We start from the raw sequence: 23,488 nt of genomic DNA, 5'->3' as shown, positions 1-23,488 counted from the left end.
TCATTTAGCCTATACCTTGTTGATTAATTAGAAATGATAAACTTAGTATATACATTGATTATGTTTACAGTTATGTAAATCTTCGTCCGATGGCGATAATTATGATTAATTATTTGAAGACAAAGTCCTTCCCAAAATAAGGAACCACCACTTATTGTGTTCTGGACATTACATTTTTGGCGACTGACCTTTCCTTTGAGGCTACTGGCCTCAAAGGAATGTTTGGCGGCCAGTAGCCTCAAAGGAAAGGTCAGTCGCCAAAAATGTAATGTCCAGAACACAATAAATGGTGGTTCCTTATTTTGGGAAGGACTTTGTCTTCAAATAATTCACAGTTATATTGTTTGAACAGGAGTGTGTATGCATATTTCTCTCAAATTGAATTTTTTTCACTTGTGATTAAGAACCTGAGTCTAAAATTATTGGAAATTCCCATTATATAAAGTGTAAATTAATGAGGTTCTACTACAGTATATATATTTAAGAATAATTAACATTATTTTAAAATTATTTTAGAAAATTTTAGAGAATGTGAAGTCGTTGAAAATGGGGAAAATGTATTGTATCAATTACTCTAATAATTGGTACCGAGCAGTTGTAAAAGTAATGCCGCCTGAGCATGAAAATAAGGTAAGTTTAAATGAATATGTTGTTTAGTAACAAATTAGTTACAATTTGATTTAATAATGAAATCTATATATAAATGAGGATGTTTGTTTATTTGTTCTCAATGCATGCCTAGGCTATTTGACCAATTGCTATGAAACTCTGCAGTTACATTCAAGTCTCTCTAACTTAGATAACATTGTACAGTACATATTATCCAAAAATATTGATAGGATTTTTATATATCAATTAATTTCTATCTACTTTTGATATTCTGGCTTTATATGTAGTGCCATCTATTGGCAAAAATTTAAGAAAATAATAAATATAATACTTACAAAAAAGAATATAATTTTAAAAAATTTATATTATATTCACTTAATTACTACAACAATGGATATAGCACTTTCCTGCATGGATTGGAGTAGTGTTTTGCTCCTGTACATCCTACTTTTCCTGTTAGCAATAAAGCATGTTGGTTATGTATCTAACTCTGTTCAGGGAAATTTTTGTATTGAAATAACATGACTTGCAGTGAAAATTAGAAGTTCTTATATAGTTAATCTGGTCCTGTTGCTCTTTAGCATTTCATATCTGGTCTAAACAACGTTCATTTATCTAACTCCATTCTCAAGGTTGAGGAAGGATAACTTTCAAAAGTTTTCTTTACTTAGGTGTTTTTGCTGAGCTTAACTTTTTCAATCTGGTTTCACCAGTTGTTATTTTTTTTATGGGATCACATAAAAGTAATTATTCTCTCATTTTTAAAATATTGTTTTATTTTACCAAGTCTTATATTAAGTCTTTCGGACGTTAAGCAACTTGGATCACACGTAGGCCCATCACAACGTATTCAATGCAGATCACTTTTCAAACATTAATAGTTGACCAGTATTAATTAGTAGTTGTTGGCCATCCTCTCTTCTGGGAGGAGGTCAACTACTACTTTTTATCAAATTAACTTTAACTCCCTTTTTCAACAGTCCCCTCTACCTTTCTGACCCAACAGTATGGTGGTATTTGAATAGGAAAATTACATAATACAAGGCTACCAGTGAGCACAAAATATGTTTTCAGTGGTTTTCAAGGGTGTCGAGTTTAAATATTTGATCTATTTTTCACAAAATTTGATTTGTTGCCACATTACTGTTTGATATCCAGCTGTGAATGGAACAGATTGCTAGAGCTTACATTAGAAGAGAAAATATGATATCTTAAGAAATTTAAGATATCATATTTTCAATTGCTGTCCACTTGACCAATGAATTTGTGTCATTTCGTACCGAGTATCACAATAAACATGACAATAGTAGGCTAAAATAACCAAACCCTTTATATATATTTTTTTAATGTTTGTTATATACTATACAACTCCTAGTCAAAAAATTAGAATATTCACCTAATTGAAAGTTTAGTGTACATTTTCTCATGAACAACACAGAGTACAAAACTTTTTTGACACGACATAAACAATGTATATGTATATTTATTTTCCCCATTAATCAGACAAATTAACTCAAAAGTTTTTTTTATGAATGGAAATGAAATGACAAAAAAATAGAATAACACTTTGACTGTGACAAAAAATTAGAATATTAGCTAAATGTGGTGTAAATATAGGAAGTATAATAAAATAAACTTAATATTTTGTGGCATCGCCGTTTGCCATAATTACTGCTCGCAATCTGTTAGGCATAGTGTGGATTAATGCTTCACATTTGTTTCTGGTGATGCAATTCCAAATGTGTCGAATGCACGTCACTAGTTCCTCTGTAGAAGTTGGGCACCGTTCATTAAGTCATTGTTTCATGATCCCACAAATTTTCAATGGGGTTTAAGTCTGGGGAATTGCTTGGCCAAGGCAGGATTGCAATCTGTTGTTCTTGTAACCAATATATTATTGACTTTGCAGTATGAGAGGATGCCCTGTCTTATTGAAATAGAAATGTTTCCTCAACTAAATCCTCTGCTAATGGTATCATAAATGTCTCTAAGATATTTTGATATGTCTGTGCATTGACATGTTCCTGAAGAATGCACAGTTGTCCTATGCCGTTTGCACTCATGCACCCGCAGATCATGATAGATGATGCCGACTTTACAGATCTCTTCATACAGTCCTTTTCGAAGGCCTCTTTGGTTGTTCTTCATACACGTGAGCTTTGATCACCACAGGAGAGACAAAACAGGAATTTGTCACTGAAGAAAACATTATTCCAGTTGTGTTGTCCCTACATGAACCTCTCTCTGCACCATCTGACACACACTTGTCGTCGTGTTTTCATTAGAGATGGCTTTGTCTTGGGAACACGGCAGTTGAAGTGCAAGTTGTGCAACCTTCAGCATGTGGTTTGGCTACTAATGTTCACTCCAGTTGCTCTCCATTGTGCATGCAAATGTTTAATGCTCTTAAAGCAGTTTCGCACGACAATCCTTCTCAAGTTTCTCTCATCCCTCGCAGTTGTTGCTCGTCCACATTTCTAGCATTCGTTAGTTAAAACTTGAACATGGTTTTGTTGTTTCAGTATTCTAGAGACTGTTGGCTGAGAGCATTTTACATAGTTCACAATTTCTTTTTGTTTTTTTCTTGCTTTGTGCAAGGCTATGATAGTATCTTTAGTTGTGTCACTAATGTCGCATTTACGCCCCATGTTGTACTGTTATACTACTCTGCTCAGCGATATGCAAATTTGCATTACAATTTAGTTTTTTATGGCTGTTTGTCTGGCTGTTTTTGCTAATATTCTAATTTTTTGTCATGGTAAAAGTGTTGTTCTATTTTTTTTGTCATTTCATTTCCATTCATAAAAAAAACTTTTGAGTTAATTTGTCTGATTAATGGGTATAATAAATATACATATACATTGTTTATGTAGTGTCAAAAAAAGTTTGGTACTCTGTGTTGTTCATAAGAAAATGTACACTAAACTTTCAGTTAGGTGAATATTCTAATTTTTTGTCTAGAAGTTGTTGTATATTTTATAGTATTTGATATATATAAGTACAAATGTTATTTTACGTAAGAGTTTATCACACAGTGCTCAATTTAACACATTTTAAAAATTCTTTAAATTGTGTTCAGTAGAGGAATAAAGAATTTTAAAGTGTGTTAGATTGGTCACTTAGTGCAATAAACTCTTACATAAGGTAACCTTTGTAGTTATATAAATCAAATACTATAGTATAATAGAAGGGTTAGAAGTATGAAATAATCTAATAATGTTTGTTTTTATTTTTCGTCTGGGCAATACCAAGCTTACCTGCTAGTATTTTATAGAATTAAACTAGAACTTACTGAATCTATTTTTGTTTGTATTTAAAAAAAATTTTTTTGTACATTGAAAAATAACTTAAAATAAAACTAAACTGTTTGTTACAAATATTATAAATAGACACATTTTCTAATATATATGTTTTATTATAGTTTTTTAAATTCCTACTATTAGTTCACACTCTCCCTATTTATATCTTGTTCAAATTTTCACTCGTTAATAAAATACTTTTTGTTCATCCACTCAAGTTCAAATACATTTTTTTAAACTTGTAGTGGATGACACTTGATGTTAATACAGTTTTTTCAAATATTAATTCATTAATTAAATTTAATTATTGGTTAATATTACCTGTGGTATCGAAGATGGCGACGGGGAATTTTTTCCTTAGATACTAGCCGGTGACGGGGAAATTTTTCCCCCTATGTTTGAGATGGCCGCATTTCCGGTAATCTTGAATCAGATTCTCGAGTGATAATCTTGAATCAGATTATTGAGTCATAATTTCAAATCAGATTATCGAGTGATAATCTCAAATCAGATTATTGAGTGATAATCTGGAAACACATTAACAATGGATAATCTCAAAGTAGAATACTGAGTAATCTAAATGTTAGGGGGCGTACCCGTACTATCTGTCGCATTATGCAAATTAATAAATTAACCCATCACCGTCCAAGGGAAAAAGTTCCCCTTGTAGGAATTGACTTTAAAAAAATTTTTTTTATATTACTTGTTAAATAAAAAATTTATCAAGTATTCGATATTACATTTCTGTTTTCATAATTTACAAATAACAAATAAATGAAAAATTTAAATAAATAATACTCAGAGAAGTCAGAAAGTAAATTTACAAGATCTATACTGAACACATTGGAATTTCAACTACTATTCATATATAAGTGGAGATGTTAGTGGATTTTCTGTATTTTCTACAGAAGTTCATGTAAATTTTAGCCCTCTAAAAACTACAGAACAATCTTTTATACTTCCAAATAAGTGCACAAAATTAAAAATTAATTTTTTATAATTATTAAAATTAGCAAAAGATTGTGGATAATCATTTATCTTTCGGCAAATTAATTGGTTTGTAATCATTAACTTAGCCATATAATGGCCTGATAATTGGTACTTTGTTTGGTTTACTAAGTGTGCTAATACAACAATGAATATAGATGTTAGTTGGCACTTTGTCCTCACATAATATCCAGTATGTCAAGTATTACACCAATTCATGCATTAATACTAATAATGCAGAGTATACAGACAGTGAGTGCTTTTAGTTTGTATGTGACTAGCCAGAGCCTTATACTATTTTAGAATTAAGGGGCTGTTTAAAAGTGCTTCTGTGCATGATCAAGTTGCATGGATGTGCTAAAACCTGTCCCAAAAAATGACTCATGCTTACATCTAAAAATGACATGATCTTCTGATATCTTAATTGGGCATGCTGGAAAAGCCAAAGTGAGAAAGCAATGTAGTGTATGTATGATATAAACAAAACAGTGTATTTCATCAATTACACAAATTTTATTCTATTAAAAAAAATATATATTTATTTTTTAAAATCTATTATAGAATAATTTACTTAAAAATATTCAAAATTTTAAGAACTTTATGATAGTGTATTTTTTTTCTATTTATATATTTAATTATGCTAATATAATTGGGCTGGAATTTTCTAATTGCAGACCTATGCATTTGCTCTGTCCTTTGTCTGTTTCACTATATGCTTCTTTTTCATTAATCTTGAGAATAGAGTTAGATAGATGAAAATTGAGATTAGATATGGAAATCTTAGGGGGGGTGGAGACCCTGATTAACTACATAACAACTTCTGTCTGGACTGAATGTCATGTAATTTCAATTCAGAATTTTCTGGAGAATGGAATTTATATAGACGATGACATGACTTGATTGTTATCAGCAGAAATATGTTGTACAGAGGCAAGATACCACTAAACTCCAGATCAAATGTGGAAAGCTTAGAGGGCTGGAGACCACAATTAACTACAAGTGTATATATGAACTTCAGGTCTAGACCAGAAGTCACATGATTTTTTTGAAAATTAAAAGATGGTTAAAAATTGCAACTCAGCATTGTGATAATGTCACAATAAATAATTGCTTGTTAAATTTGTAAAATTAATTTCTTATATTTAATGACAGCACCAGGAGTTGATGAATAAACATGAAATTATTGTTATGAATAGTTTATATTGGGAATAAAGGGGCAAAGTTTATGGGGTGAATAAATGAAGTAAACAGGAGATTGGGCTGACTATGGCAGTCTGGAGAAAACAAATGGTGGTTCTGGGATTAGATGAATTGTCACAAAATTTTTGAATAAGAGGGAAGCAATTAAAGTTAGTGAGGAGCTTTGCTCCTCACTAACTTTATTATGTCCTTATTATTTTAAAATTTAATTTTTCATATGGTGATTAAAAAATGTTCGAATTTATTGTGTTGACCTCCATGAGATTGCATACTGATATTGAACATGGCAATATTGTCAACACATTGTTAGAGGAATAATGCTGTTGCTCAAGATTGTGAGAGGGGTGAGATCATATCTGGGTGGAATGAACTCTGAGCCAAGGCTTCATTTCTATGAAAAACCATTTATTTTATTAGATTGATGTAAGAAAAACTTTCTCTACTTACCCATGTTAACACTACTTAAGATGATCTGGGCATAATTTGAGTCCTGCTAAATATTGAATATTCTACAATTATGAATCATTAGACTGTGATCTTGTTGTGAACGAAGGTGGTGGTCTTCAGCTGGCTGTAGGAAGTTTCAGTGGATGCTTTTGAAGCACTTTTTTTCCAAGTGAATCTTCCAATACCAAGATGCAAGATGCAGTGGGTCAACTCTACCATTAATTGGACATCTTGAGTGATGAAGGTAATGTTGTAAATGTTGAACCTTGAAGAATAAAGATGACAGCTTCATGTGAGTTTGGAGAGAGATCAAAATGTAACAGGTGACCCAAAGACTTCCTGGCTTTTGGTGTAAGTCACTTGGTTAGCAAAGGATCCTCAAGAGAGCAAGGAACAGATCTTTGCAGAAACATTCAATCTTGTTTTCAAGCATTAATAGATACTCATGAAAACACTGTATCAAACCCCCATTCAAGTTAACTAGTTTGATTTAACATGTAAATCCCTATGCTAGAGGATTGAGGAAAGAAAATGACTGAGTTATTCCAGTTCTAGTTAACCTAGTCCACTATATTACATTTTTGAGATTATAAGTTGAGGTGGAGGAAATAGATGAAGTAGGGGTCATATCTTGTATGGGGTCAGATTTAATGAAATTTTTACTCTTTATTATCATTTACCATATTTCTATGAAGTTACTCCTATCTCAAAAACAAGGCTTTTCACCTTTCACAATAATTAATATTAAACAATTTTTTAATGAAATCAAATAAACTTAATAAATTTTTTTTAAAAACCCAAAAGTTGTCATACAATATAATCCATCATATTTTAATTAAAAACACTTTTTAAATTTTTATTCCATCTTTAACTATTGCTAAATAATAAGTTTGAATGATCTGATCTAAAATTGAAGACTTTCTTTGAATTTTCAGGTGATTTATAGAATTTATGTAGTTTGCATTGCAAATGTATTTTAATGTAAACATTATACCAATATGTGATTAATGAAACTTTTTTTAACAGGAAATAGAAATGCTTTGTGTTGATTATGGAAATAGTGCTTTTCTGCCAGTAACAAATATTTATGAATTGGGACAGTTAAATGATGTTTTATCTGGACTTCCATATCAGGTTTAAATTATGTTTTGATTGACAAATTTTGAAATTTTCTGATTGATATATATATATATATATATATGTTTATTAAAATATAAAATAATTATAAAATATCTAGGCTATTAAATGTGCTCTGCATGGTATACCTCCAAGCGAAGACTTGCTTTGGTCGAAAAAAACTGCAAAACATCTTTTAAAATTGACACCAGATCATCAGATATTTCTATTAAAGGTTTTTGTATAATTTTACTTGTAATTGTGTAATACTTGACTTTCTTAATAATAACAACAACAACAACATATCCATTCCAAACACTCACAATATACAAAACACATGCACTGAAAAAATCAGCAAGTACACAGAACTCACCCAGGAAATAAGGCATCTGTGGAGGATGGATAGTGTGCTTATTGTACTTGTTGTTCTCTCTCCTACAGGTGTGATACCCCACACACTACACAAAAGCTGGGAACATCACAATTGATTAGAAATACATACATCACACTACAGAAGGCCACAATATTGAATACATGCCATATTGTTAGGAAATTCCTGAATACTGACACTGACACTGACACTGACACACTTATTTAATTTTAGTTTTGTTTTGGTTGCTATGTCTTGACTCTGGTCCAGCATAGTACAGTACATAGCCACCGGTGTCAGCCGAGTATAATTCACTAAACCCAACATAATAATAATAAATATATATAATTGAAGCAAATTTTAAAGTAAGTTAAAATAATAGATGTTTTATATCATATCATATAGTGCAAAATAAATGTTTCTAATTTTGTTGTTGCAAAATAAATGTTTCTAATGCAAAATAAATGTTTCTGTTTATTTATTTAAAATTTATTTTTGTATTTATATTGATAACTGATGAATGAATCATAACAGATGTTTTACTAAAAATTTTTCTTAACTGATTTCATTTTGTAGGTAGTAACTGAAGCAACAACAATGAATCCTGCTAAAGTAGAACTGTTTAAAAGGATAGCGCCTTCTGATGAATTAGTATCAATTAATCAAACACTAGCTCTTTGCACTGATATTTTCAGGTAGAGAATTCAAATCTAATTTTTCTGTTCTTAATTTGACTTCAAAATGTCAATTTTATTAATTTTGTAAGTAATATGACATTTCTATTTACAATATTTGGTTTATATTAATTTTATAAATATGTAAGTTTATACATATAATTGTATATATAAATGTAACAAATAAGAAGTTGGTTAAATTGTCTGTTTATATTAAAATTAGTTTGTTAGTACATAATAGCAATTATTTTCTTAAAAAAATTCATTTGAAACTTTGAATATAATGTTCCAAAACATGACTTAGGAATCATTTATTAGACAATAAAGAAGTATTTTGAAAATATTTTTATAATTTTTTTTATTAGGTAGTAAATTGAAGAAATAAATTTGAATATTGTTGTTGTTGTTCATTGCTATTTTAAATGTGCTAGTTTAAATAAATGTAAACAAAGTGCACTAGAATCTTTGTAGTCTGGTCATTCTTTACATGCAGGTATGCCAGATTAGTGAGAGTTCCAGTTTACTGAGAGTTGATAGGCCTAAAGGCAATGAATGACAGCCTGACATTCTTCAGTACTAATTATTTTTGGATGCTATGAGTAAATAATATGTTATGTTGAAATGCAATACCATACATAGAAACTGAATAAAGAAGGAAAACAATGTGTGATATGACTAACATTTTCATGGAAATAGAAGCACGTGCCTAGTAGATCGTACTGGGGTGAGTATGCCAGATAAGCAAGAGTGTACTGTGGAATCTTTTTGTTAAGTCTAAACTATGCTGAAATCAATGTCATTAATTATTGGTATGCCCAATTTCATTTTATTTATTGTAAATTTTCAGCAGAATCAAATGATATCTAAAAGTAAAAAATTAACAATCAACTTAGACAATTTAAGATTACATGACCAAAAACACTAATAGGCATTCAAGGCATCACTTTATTTATGTAATAATAAGTTTTATTATAACAGTTAACTTTTTGCTTAAATATTTTAACATTTAGCAAAACTTTCTCTTTTGTAAATTTGAAGTTAAAATTCATTTTTAACTACAAAAATAAAAAAAAATATTTTATTATTTGCAGCAACTTTAATACTATATATATATCAACATGACAAGAATATCTGGAGAACAATTTTTATGTAGGAAGTTTGTTTTTCTGGAAAATCAGAATTTTGTGGAACTCCCAGGATGTTTATGGAGTTTTCCCTGATAAAAAAAAATTTCTGATAGACAATAGATAGCAGCTTACTGTTCTATAAAGTAGTAGACTCATATTATAGCAGCATTTAGGTGTTCTGTCCTAAGTGGACTTGCATCAAATGATCATTATATAAATTTTTCCAAATTTGGTGGGAAGAAGCCAATTAGATAATACAATTTTATGTTCAAATAAGAAAAATATTTCAGAATTTAAAAACCTATTCCTTAAAATTATTTAAAGTAATTTTAAAAATAAAAAAATATTGAGCTGTATTGGAAGAAAAAAGGTGCTACATTTAATGTTAACAAACTGATTTAATGTCCAAAAAGAAAAATGTCTTTCTCTCTACAAAAGTTCAAAGTCCACAATGGAACAAGAAAAGGCATGGTCAAAACTGTGTGCAACCCTTTTGATGACCATTATAAAAATGTGCCAAATAGGGTTTCTCAAACAGGATCTCTGGAATCCCGGTTGTTTTTTATCCCGGGAAATTCCGCAAATTTCTTAAAAATTCACTTTTTTCTTATTTTGTGTTAAAATTGAGAAAATTTTGCAAATACAAAGTATAATTATTAACCTATAAACTGTCAGAATACATTTGTATTTATTATTTTAAGCTTGCTTATTAGTTTTTTTAATGTTTTGCTTATTATGGCATGTTACAGATTGTTAATAATCAATATGTAGCCTATTTGTGACGGGACTCTGAAAATTCTTTACTTGTCAGAACCTGTAATATCTGGAATAATTGTGCTTATGCTTTAACCATGCCCAGTAGCTTTGATAACTGCATTATGCCAGATTATGCAAATTGGGTAGGGATACAAATGAGTATGAAGTATGCAAGTATGAAATTTTTCTTCATAAACCTTGATTATTAAAGCCAAACGAACTGTCGAATTATCGGGCTGTAAGCTTGATGCTGCTATTAAAGCAGACGAGGTAGACAAATTAAGAATACTAGATAGCGAAAGAAATATTGTAACACATCTTGAAAATGAACTAGAAATTTTCCAGGCTATAGGTGAAAAACACATAACATCTGTATTGTCTTAAGTGCATTAATGATGATTCCACCCACATCAATTGAATTGAAAAGGCATTCTCTGTAGCAGGACAAATTTACAATAATATTTTGTATTATGTTTTATTTAAATAACGGAAATTACCTTCTATCTTCGAAGTTTGATCTAAGTTCATTTTTTTCTTTAAATTTTCAACTCAATTCAAAGGCATTTTTGTTGTATGCAGTTTCCAACAAACTTTAATAAACTTTTTCTATTTGTGAAAATTTCTACGTAACTCAAAAAATAATTTTTTATATATATTTTACACAGCATTGTTAATATTATTTTGGAGATTGCAAGACATACTAAGTTACTTAAAAATGAAAATTAATCATATCATACGATTTTGAGATTTATTCTATATCTTAAAAATAATTAATTATATCCTGGGATCCCAGGAAACAGTTCACTTTTTTCCCAGAATCTTGGGACAAGCAAAAGACTGGGAAATGAGAAACCCTAGTGCCAAACATACACAGTGACGTGCTATGGGAAGAGACCGAGGTGTATTCACCTCAACAAAAAGTAAAGCAAAATATCACTACATAAATTTGTTTTCAATGATTAAATGATAGTTGAATTAAAGTGAAAAAGCAATCAATGAAATGAGTTAGTAAGTTATGTGAATGTATATGCACTTTGTTTTTGTTATTGTTGAAGTTATGGTCATGTCCTGGAAGAAATTGTAACAGATATTTGTATTTATGAATTGTAATTTTTTCTATTTAAATTAATATAAATTCAATAATGAATTATACAGCACTTTTATTTTTATGCATAATAAATTTAATTTTGAATAAAAATTTTTTAAAATGTTAAGGCATATTTTCATTTAAAAAGCTATTTCACCTTTGTTGATTTAGATTTCAGAAAGTCATGCTAACTAGATTTCAACCATTTACAGGATTGTTATATAATAGTAACATGCAGGAGTCGCTCACTTTTCTCACTTGTACTCACTTTTCTGAAGTATCCTCACTTTTCTCACTTTTCAGGTCATTTTCTCACTTTTCTCACTTTTTTGGTCATTTTCACGTGCTTAATTAAGATGTGGGGCAAACCAAAAATAATTTTAAAGCCAAACGAATTGCCGAATTATCGGACTATCAGAATAGAATTTTTTAGAAGAAAATACGCGGCCCTGAGCAGACTCAAAATTGCAACTGCCTGCTCAGTGTCGTTAGGTTATAGAAAACAAAAATTTATTTAACGTATTTAAAAAAATCTTTTATGCACTTAAAAAATCCCTCTCATTACAAATTCAGAAGCCAGTGTTGAGTAAAGTTATGTACTCATGCCATATTTTCATTATTCGCCAAAATCTACCTTATCCGAATTGCATTTCCTTCTACAGAGTTTAAAAATAAGTATTCTAAGCATCCCTGCAGTTTTGGCTGTTTTCTAAGAAAATCACTAAAGTCCTTTTGCAGGGGAAAGCACATTACGCAGAGGGATTAATCTCTCAAGCTGACAACACTGCTGCCGCTTTTAAATTCAAAATATATAATTATTAAAATTAACACGAGATAGTAGCGTAACCTCCTACCACTAAAAAAGATTTCGTTTCTGACCATTTAGTTATCCTGGTTATAGCCCAATAATTTGGCAGATTATTTGGTTTTAATTAACAATCGGGTTATGGAGTTGTCGTTTACAAAAATATTTTTTTACTTGATTTATCTTTAAATAATTTCATAAACTTGAGTTTAATAAAATTACTTTAATGATTTCATAGCATATTGTTAACGTTAAATCACATCTACATCTTCCCATAAATGTATGTTTAAATTGACTACAAGTATAATTATTCCATATAGTAAGTGTTATTTTCATAAAATGTGTGATTACTTTGCTTGTGAAATATCCATTTTTTAATCTTCTCTTATGCCGATTATAATTGTGCATTAATTGAGAGACTAAAAAAGTAAACGAAAATGTAAATTCATATTTACATATAAAATTTACCAAATAAATTAAAATATTCGAAGTGTTGTAAAAAGTACAACACGTAATTGCTTGTGAGAAAGATTTTCACACGCTTCCCAAAGGTTAACAACTTTGCAACGATGTTGGTTTTTATTCATCTGCAGGAAAAAGTTTTTTGTTATTTATGAAATCATTAATAAAATATTATTTTACTTATATTATTTGGAGTATATTTATTTCAGATTTATTATTTTATTTGGAAATCAATATTTACACATCTCGAAGCATTAAAAAATAAACAGTTTCTGATAATGATAAATATCCGAGAATAGCCAAATTAGTGAAATCAGCATCGAAAATCCCGTTCCCATGAATGAGAGGATCAATTTTATGCCGGGCACTTTCTCCTGATAGAGCATCAGTGTTGGAAAGAATGCTTAATTCACTTTTGATTGTTAAGGAGGGACTAAACATGTATGACCAAAGCCCACACCTTGTACCTATTGCAAAGGACGACTGAAATTAGCTTCCTCGGTGCATGGAAATTATCAAGAACGATTGGAAAATGAAAAGAAGTTAAAAGAATAAGAGAAATGGAAAAAAGAGCACAGAAATGTTTTGAAGAACAACAAAAGAAAGCTGTTCGTAACATGAAGATTATGGAACGGCAACTGAGTTTAAACCAGAAAAATGTAGAAGAAAATGAAATACATGCGACAGTCTATAGTTTTAAATATTGAAATTCACAGAAGCAATCACAAAACCTTGTGTCTTCTTTTTAACGTCCTTTTCGCACTCGGGAAATAACTGTCTTTACGGCGGAGTCGACCTTCTTTTGTAGGCTACTCTTCCGCCTCAATATGTAAAACACGGTTAAAAATATCCCCAAGGCTTTCGGCACAATCATTAAATTTAATTTACAAAAAATAATATAATTATAATTAAAATTACAATTAAAACATGCCAGGACAGAATTCATACTTTAAATATTGAAATTCACAGAAGCAATCACAAAACCTTGTGTCTTCTTTTTAACGTCCTTTTCGCACTCGGGAAATAACTGTCTTTACGGCGGAGTCGACCTTCTTTTGTAGGCTACTCTTCCGCCTCAATATGTAAAACACGGTTAAAAATATCCCCAAGGCTTTCGGCACAATCATTAAATTTAATTTACAAAAAATAATATAATTATAATTAAAATTACAATTAAAACATGCCAGGACAGAATTCATACTTTAAATATTGAAATTCACAGAAGCAATCACAAAACCTTGTGTCTTCTTTTTAACGTCCTTTTCGCACTCGGGAAATAACTGTCTTTACGGCGGAGTCGACCTTCTTTTGTAGGCTACTCTTCCGCCTCAATATGTAAAACACGGTTAAAAATATCCCCAAGGCTTTCGGCACAATCATTAAATTTAATTTACAAAAAATAATATAATTATAATTAAAATTACAATTAAAACATGCCAGGACAGAATTCATACTTTAAATATTGAAATTCACAGAAGCAATCACAAAACCTTGTGTCTTCTTTTTAACGTCCTTTTGATCGGCGAAAGCTTCGGGGATATTTTTAACTGTCTTTACTATTGGCGGAAGTAGTAGCCTACAAAAGAAGGTCGACTCCGCCGTAAAGACAGTTATTTCCCGAGTGCGAAAAGGACGTTAAAAAGAAGACACAAGGTTTTGTGATTGCTTCTGTGAATTTCAATATTTAAAGTATGAATTCTGTCCTGGCATGTTTTAATTGTAATTTTAATTATAATTATATATTTTTGTAAATTAAATTTAATGATTGTGCCGAAAGCCTTGGGGATATTTTTAACCGTGTTTTACATATTGAGGCGGAAGAGTAGCCTACAAAAGAAGGTCGACTCCGCCGTAAAGACAGTTATTTCCCGAGTGCGAAAAGGACGTTAAAAAGAAGACACAAGGTTTTGTGATTGCTTCTGTGAATTTCAATATTTAAAGTATGAATTCTGTCCTGGCATGTTTTAATTGTAATTTTAATTATAATTATATTATTTTTTGTAAAGTCTAAGTTTTGTTAGAAGCAGCAAACAAAAAAACTGGAGAAGGCTATTAACAGCAAGAACATGAATGAAGTACAAGCAGCACGTGTGATGCTTATTAGTGTTAAGTGTTCAAAAGCAAGAGGAAGCGAAATAGAAGGAAGTTGATAACATGCAGAATAATCTTAATAAAAGAACATCATCTTTCATGACTGATTATTTACAGAAGCCAAAGACTTTTCAAGTATTCATGGTTTACTGAAAATACAAAAGCCACTGATTATCGGGAAACAGAAAAAAAAAAACGCGATATAACCGAGTAATAAAAATTCTGGGCTTTTACTAAACAGATTATACATGCTATGGAATCTCTGTTCTTTCATCAGCAAGTGTTTCTGATATAAAATAAGCTTAGTTTTTCAATCCTGAATTTTATTCGTAGGTTATATCGAATTACCGGTAATTGACGTTTACGTAAACATCGAAACCATGAACGCCCATTTAGCATTGTTTCTTTAACAATGACATTGAAAGACAAATACTGTCGATATAAAAAACATCAATTGCGATTTTATTATACAGTACTATATAAATCGCTTATTAGAAATTCGTGTAGTTTATATTTTTCAATAAAAATTATAAATGCTGTAATTGAAAATTTAAAAAAAAATGAATATTGAATATATAATAGAACACCAAAACTTATAAAATTACAGAGTAAAAATTCTCTAAAAAGCAAAATGAAGTTACTACTGTATAAAAATTTTAGAAGTTTTCGTTCAGAATCAGAGAGATCTTTTCCTTACACGTTATGCGGTGAATTCGAAATTTCACACCTTTATGTGAATTGACGCAATACCGTTAATTCACATAAATGTATGAAATTTCGAATTCACAGAAACTTGTAAATGAGGAGACTGTACTTAAAACTAATAAATAAACAACTTTTATATCAAAAGGAAACAAATGACAATCGATCTATCCACCTGTTCTGCATATTTAGCTCTTTCTCGTATTTCGTTGCAAATAGAAATTCAGTGGTAATTGGTAATTTAAAATTAATTGACTCAAATGCTTTTAAAATTTAGGGGACCAAAAAAACGCGATATAACGAGTGGCTACTATATTACAGTATATACAGAAATTTTTAAAATGTGTTTAACCATAACAGAATAAAAAGAAATAACAATTTTTACTGCTGTTTTGCTGAGTTTTCCTTCTGTGTTTTCACTTTGTTTTGTCACTATTGCACTCACTTTTTATTCACTTTTTCTGTATTTCAACTCACTTTTCTCACTTTAGATTTCAGAAAGTCATGCTAACTAGATTTCAACCATTTACAGGATTGTTATATTAATAGTAAAATGCAGGATGTCCAAAAAGTTACTGTGCAGTGGAAATGATTTAAATAGTTATACATTTGATATTGCAGTTTCTCTTACAACAAATGTAGGAATTGTCCTTCAAAATTTGGGGACAGGTCTGGAGACCTAGCAGGTTAGATTCCAAACACCAGAACATCTGCGAGTAAGTAGTAATACCATCTATCACAAAGTGGTAATGCAGAAATATACAGGTCTTGTATGTAATGCTGTATGTACAACTTTAATATCATTACTAATTTCTCACTGCAAAAAGACTTTTCGGACACCCTGTAGCATTACACTTATGGCAAATTCATCAGGACCTTCGTCTATTGTTTATTATATTGTGGTGAGTCACTATAAACTGAATCTAATATAATATGTTTTGTATGGTACTTTTAACAAAACATTTAGTGAGAGTTTTAATTTTTACAAAGAAAATTAAAACTCTATCAAAAAAAATCTATTCCATTTATTTAACTTCAACTCCAAAAGTCAAAGTGAAATGATAAATAAGCTAGTAAATTTTTTCTCATTTATTTCTTTTCTGCATACATAAATCAAGTAGTAGAAAATTCTGCAAACATCACTTTAAAAATTAACTGGCTATAGTTTCATTTAAGAAGGATGTTTAAAATGAACATTGTTTAATTATAAGTATTTAATGTATTTAATTAGCTTTTATGTACATGTAAAGTAATTTAGAATTGCTACATGATTATATCAGTATTGAAATATAAAATTTGACATAACAGTATACTGTATGCTTATTTTATTTTCCAAATTAAATACTGTATAACAGTGGTGTCTAGTACTTTTTTACAAGGTCTTTTCTAATAAATATCAATCTGCAATTTACTTGTAAGTCTATTTAAACTTAAAATTTAACTTTATTTTCTTAAAAATTTTTTATTGGTTTATTTATTTATTTTGAAATTTTTAATTGTTTACTCATACATCATCATAAAGAAGAACCACTGTTAAGAAGTTTAAGATGTCAGATAATGTTTTATTTTACTATATTCAGTAGTGATGTAACGAATATTCGGTTACTACCCGGTATTCGGCCTATTCGGCCTATTTTTCACTATTCGGCCAAATACTGAATATTTAAATCACTATTCGGCCGAATACCGAATATTTAGTCACTATTCGGTCAAATACCGAATAATTAAAAACAGGAGTAAGAAATAACAAAAACACAGTAAATTAATCATTTTGGTAACTTTTATTAATGCTGAAAATTAAACTATAATTATTAAAGTTAATAAGAAGTAGCACCTAACTCTAGTATTAAATTATTTCGTAATTAAATAATATTATAGCCTTTATCTAGCCCGATATCTTATGGCATTGATGGCGTGTAGGTTAGAATGTATCGGGCATTAATATTATTGATTAGTTAACTATGTTATATTCGTATTTGTGTATATTTTAATATTTTTTTACGATATTTTAAAATGATTTACGAAACGTTTTATTGAAACTTATCGTATTTAAAGAAAGAATTATTTATCTATTTCTAGAAGATGAGTAGCTAATATATAATTTATTTTATATATAAAGCAAAGAATGAGCATTTCTCATCATATACAAAAGATAACATTTGAAATCATGTTAAATTTTAAAAATATTGACAAAAACAATGGCAACAAAATATCACAAAACTTCACAAATAGAAAACCCCCAATAATATATTTGAACTGTTCCAGAACTGGGCAGAAACTAGACCATATGTCTCCACTAAAGTATATCCTTAGGGCACTATTCAGTCTACAAATACGTATTAAAAACATAATTTTAGAGTTAAATAGATCGATTGCAATTAAAAAAACTTATAAGTTATAACTTACATCTAAATACCAACAACTGCCGAATCATATCGGGCTATTTACGGCTATTACATAAATTATAAACCAATTTGGAAGTAGAGGTAGACGTTAGGCTCCACCTCATATTAACTTTAATAATTATAATTTAATTAATTAATTTAAATAATTTAGATCTACTGGAAGAAAAAATCGTAGTGACAGCGGGCCAATAGAGAGCAAAGTGCGCGATTCTTGCCATAATGCGGTTTGCACGCCAATTTTCGTACTTGCGTTAATCAAGCCGAATAGTTTGGCCAAATATTCGGCCATTCGGCCACGCTCCTGGCCGAATATTTGGTATTCGGCTGAGGCCAAATATACTATTCGTTACATCACTAATATTCAGGCATTTAGAATAGATCAGACTTCTTTAATAACTTCAGTGATGACAGTGCTTTTTCAAAAATATTTCCTAATGTCTACATTTTGTCAGTTTGTTTACATTTTATATTTTAAATATTAAATTTTGATACCTGATAAGTTCCTGATGATTGTTGTATAAAGAAGAATATATAAATATTAATATATTCTTGATGATCAACAAAAAGCCTTTATGAAATTAATATTATGGGCACTACTATTGTTTATGATTTAGTGAGGATTAGAATTTATCCTTTGCTGTTGAAATTTTAAGATAAAGCAGTAAAGAAAATTTTAAATTAAAATTTTATACATTTTATATTTTAATTTAACTTATGATGATGAATTTTTTAGCTGTGGGTTTTAATATAATTGACATATCTTAAAATAATGAAAAATTAAGTAAACATAAGATTTATGTTTGCATGTAATTTTAATTGCTTATTTTCTCAAGTTTTAAAAATCTTGTTACAATAAGGTCTAATGTATTTTTTCTAACAGGTTTAAATGAGTTATCTTAAGTTCTTTTATGATTTACACGAGTATTTTGGAATTAAGTAATCTTTTTATTTACAGTTCAAAAGAAGAATCAGTGAATAGTTTTGATCAAGTAAATAATGTAACAAATGAAAAAACTTTAAAACCATTAAATCTTCAAACGGATTTATCAACAGTATCACCATATTTGAAGTCTCTCACCAATGGCATTCCTGTTCAGTGTTTTTCGTTACAAGAAGAAAATAGAATATCAAAGTAAGATGATAATATTTTTGCACTGCAATTTGTAAAATTGTAGACCTATAAATTTCCACTGTCTGTCTGTTCTTCCTTAATATCAAGAATGGAGTTAGATAGATTATAGTCAAGACCAGAAATGGAAAGCTTAGGGGGAGGGGGGGAGACCTTGATTAACTATACACAAACTTCCAGTCTAGACCAGAAATCACATTATTTCAAGTAAAACATTTTTTCCTGAAAGGAGTTAGTTGTATTGCTAACAGGAAAAGTATGATGTACAGGGGAAGACACTACTAATTTGGTATAATAGTGAAGAGCATATATTTTAAATTAAATAAGTTAAAAATATGATTGTCACAATGCCAAGCTGCAATTTTTAATGTCATCATAAAAATAATTCTTTTTGTTTTATGTATTTTGTTACATTAATGTTGCTTTACAGAATTAACTAGAAACAATGATATAGTATCAATTTCAGAAAAATTAACCACATTTAATAAGTTTTTTGTAAATTGTAATAAAACTGTAAAAAATTTTTCACATGTGTGATGAAAATTGTTTACACATCTATTAAAGCTCAAAACCACTGATATTTTCAGATAGTCATAAATTTTTAAATTGCTTGAGTTTTTTCCAAGTTTGTATTTCAAATATTGTTGAAGCTTGTTAGGTATTCATCAAATGAGAATAAATTTTTTCGGATTGTTTATGCCAGATTTCTTGAAATTTATTCAGTGAATTATTTACACATGAATAAATGGCTGGTTGATGAGATCAGTGTTAAGTAATGCCCGTAATACTGATTAGTGCCAAAGTGTTGGAGAATTTTTGTTTCTAGGTGTTTAAGTATCAAATATTCCTTCAAAATTTAATTCTTTATGTAAAAATAAATAAGCACATGAATCTCATTAGTATACAAATTTGTTTTTGTCTTTAATGTGTGACCGGAGGGTCGGTACCTTCTTGGTACCCTTTAGGACTGACACCACCGTGTCCCGGGTGACATGGAAGCCGAGACAGCATGTTAATTTGATCACACGAGCGGCCACGTACACAAGTGATCTGATTTGGGATGGAGATGAGATGAGAGAGAGCGCACTGGAAGTGAATCACTCAGATACTAGGTTAACAAACAATAACAATTTAATTTTAACAGAAAGGAGTACATGATACAATATCAATCTAGCAGTCGTGAGAGAGAGAGTTCACATGAAGTTCGCATGGCGATAAATATCTTGTCGAGGTTCTTGGCACGATGCTCAATGGGTCGAACAGGAGGAAACTCTTCAATATCAGTTCTTGGTTCAGATGTACTACAGGCGTTTCCGAAAGGTAATCCATATAGAGGAACTCGATGAGGGCAGATGCACAGGTAATAATAAGTCGGAGGATAAATCCGCAGGTATTGATTGAGGGACTCAATCGAGGAACTGGCGATGACTTTTTTTTTTTTTTTTGCTGGTCAAGAACACACACTTTAGGCAACTAGTTGATGTTGATGACGATGACCCCTCTCTTGTCATCACCTATTCCTTTTTATTAGGGGCTTCTCTTGGGTTTTTCCCATGACATCTCTAGAATTTTAGTACATCGGGGCCAATAGTTAAAATTTCACTCGTAGGTTCCGGGTGACACATTGAATGTGTCACCTTCAACAAGGAAACAAGTCCGTGGGAAACAGTTTTAATTGTCTTTGACTAAATTTTTCCATTTTGTGTGTGTCTAAATTTTTTGAAAAAAAACAAAAATAAAACAAAAGGGTTTTTGTACCAAATTTGGCTCTCACAAATAAATGGTAAAATAATACCTTAGTTTTGGAATAGATTGTTTTTTGATTTATTATCAGTAAGTGAATTTATTTGTTTACTTATTTTATATATCTATATACCAGGATTGCGTAAAATTTTGTTGGGTAAAAGGGGGTTGCAAATGGAAAGAGTTTAAGTCCCGATATAGATTCTTGAAATTTTTAATTATTATTCAGTTTTTTCAACTGACTTTTCACAATATTGCATGTGTCATCTTTAATTTGGAATGTTGGTGTTGTGTAATTGTTGATGTTTTCTCTTATTTTACATAAATAAAGACACATTTAGTCCTATAACTCTATACAACTTTACTTCCTATCTCATTAATTGATACAGAATACTTAGCTCTAAACACACACACTCTCTCACAGTTTGTAATTTGGTGTCAACAGAACATAGCATGTTATAGTAGATTTATTTACAACAAAAATGGATGCAACTATGCTATTAAATTTCCTTCCTATACACAATGTAGCAAGGGGGCAACCTTTGTTCTTTTTGATATTTTGCCTCTAGAGTTTTTGTTTAGATGACTTTGATGATTCATAAGGATAAAAAAAAATTTTAAATTAGTGTTCTCCCCAGATACTTTTAGATGCAGGTGCTCTGCTCAGATTTTGTAGACCATCTGGCTAATTAATCTGATGATTTAACATGTCAAAATAATGATTATAAATTGTAAAGCTGTGTTGTCATTTTGAAAGAGTAATGTGGACATAAAGATCTGAAATAGTTTCTATTTTTATATTATAGAAAAATTCCAGAAAATTAAATCTAAAAAAAAAATATTTTATCTTTCCATTTTCATTTGCAATAGTAAACATTGATAGCTAATGGAATAACATAGATCAACCCTGTAGGTGCAACAAAATGAAATGTTGATTGCATCCAAGGAAATGTAACTACACTGCTACATTAGAATGCTTTTTGATACCTACTAATATATAACTTTTGGAAAGATTTGCAAAAGGTATCAGTGCATACTATCAGACCCCAACTTGCAGCTATCTCATTTATGATCATATGGCTATTTTACAGTAGGAAGTGAAATATTTCCCTCCCCATTGTAAGGTAGTGGGAAGTTTTTGTAGATAATAGGTTGCTAAATCTCTTGTAAAAACGTCCTCTATGCTGTGGTTGACTGCTTCTATGTTGAATGACACTATTTAAACAAATAAGCATCTTGTCAGAGCTATCTAGCTATAGTACAGTACATCATCTCTGTTTGCTATGTGATTAGAGACAAAACATAAACAAATGTTGTTATATTGCTTGTTTTAATTATTTTTAAGTTCTAATTATATAATTATTAGTTGTCTGACACCATTTTATTGAGAAATTTATTTGTTGAAATTGTCCAGCAATAAATTTGCTGCCAAAGTAAACACAACTTTGCTGTTATGTAACAAGAGAAAATATGTAAATAATCACTAATAAAATTGTTTGTTATAGTCGATTGTTATAATCATAGTTGAAATAATATGTAAGTAGTGTTTACTGTTCATTATTGATAGCAGAAAATGTGTTGACCTTGATTTGTGTGAATGCAACCTTCACTACCAGGTAAATGGTGAAAGCTATGTAAATAATAGGTTGTAGTATAGCTTGTTTTATTTGCATTCTAAAGCTGTCCTTGCTAATTTTTATTTTGAATGACTTTTCTATATATATATTTTTTCATAGTAGACAAACTATATGTTTATAGCGTTGGTTGTTTCATTTTATAGCTGCTTACAGAAATATTATATAGCTCACAATGATGGCAGAAAGATTAGTTGGTAATTTATGTTCTGTTTTTATTTCTAAAGAAGATACATATATCCCATAAATCAATTATTTTATTTACAGATAGAAAATAATATAAAAATTAAAAAATAATAAAAACATAAATATACTACTAAAAGGACAAAGATGATGCAAAGCTAATATGAAAAAATGCAAAAATGCATATAATAATAATACAAATGTCATAGAAAATACAAAAAATCCAGAAAATAGTATAAATATAATACAAAATAATAATAATGATATAAAAATAACACAAAAAAATAGTACGGTACAATTTTATGCAAAGATCACTTTTTTGTGATAATTGAACCAATGGGTCAGACAAAGAAACTCACTACACTATTTGCAGAAATACTTTATTAAAATTTTTTTTTTGCTACTCACACCACACAAATGTTCCTTAGGTTTGTGCTTCTTTGTATCTCAGATTTGTCTAAAAAGTGCCAACCTATAAGGCAGCTTGAAGAAGGCAAACATGATCTTCTTTTACCTTGATTTGTATTATCATTGTATTTATTAAATAATTCTTTGATTAATTTCAATTTAAAATTGAGTAACATCATTCTTTCTCCTAATCTTTTATTCATAATATGTGCATTGAGTACACACACATCCAGAAACCTCAAATATACTTTTTT

The 23,488-nt window shown here is 29.7% G+C and overlaps 1 protein-coding gene across 2 annotated transcripts in view; it reads left to right on the top strand.

Moving 5' to 3' along the window:
* The window catches only part of tapas, a 191,314-nt gene that overhangs the window by 137,686 nt on the left and 30,140 nt on the right, over positions 1–23,488 (top strand). For both annotated transcript variants that reach the window (XM_067267916.1, XM_067267917.1), the window contains 5 exons: positions 517–630; positions 7,569–7,676; positions 7,780–7,893; positions 8,605–8,723; positions 19,093–19,269. In XM_067267916.1, coding sequence (XP_067124017.1) covers positions 517–630; positions 7,569–7,676; positions 7,780–7,893; positions 8,605–8,723; positions 19,093–19,269 — 632 coding nt within the window. The remainder of the gene's footprint in view (positions 1–516; positions 631–7,568; positions 7,677–7,779; positions 7,894–8,604; positions 8,724–19,092; positions 19,270–23,488) is intronic.

The sequence above is a fragment of the Centruroides vittatus genome, unplaced genomic scaffold (genome assembly GCF_030686945.1).
Source record: "Centruroides vittatus isolate TY-2023 unplaced genomic scaffold, ASM3068694v2 contig_3118, whole genome shotgun sequence".
Classification (NCBI taxonomy): domain Eukaryota; kingdom Metazoa; phylum Arthropoda; class Arachnida; order Scorpiones; family Buthidae; genus Centruroides; species Centruroides vittatus.
This window is presented reverse-complemented; position numbering and strand designations above follow the sequence as displayed.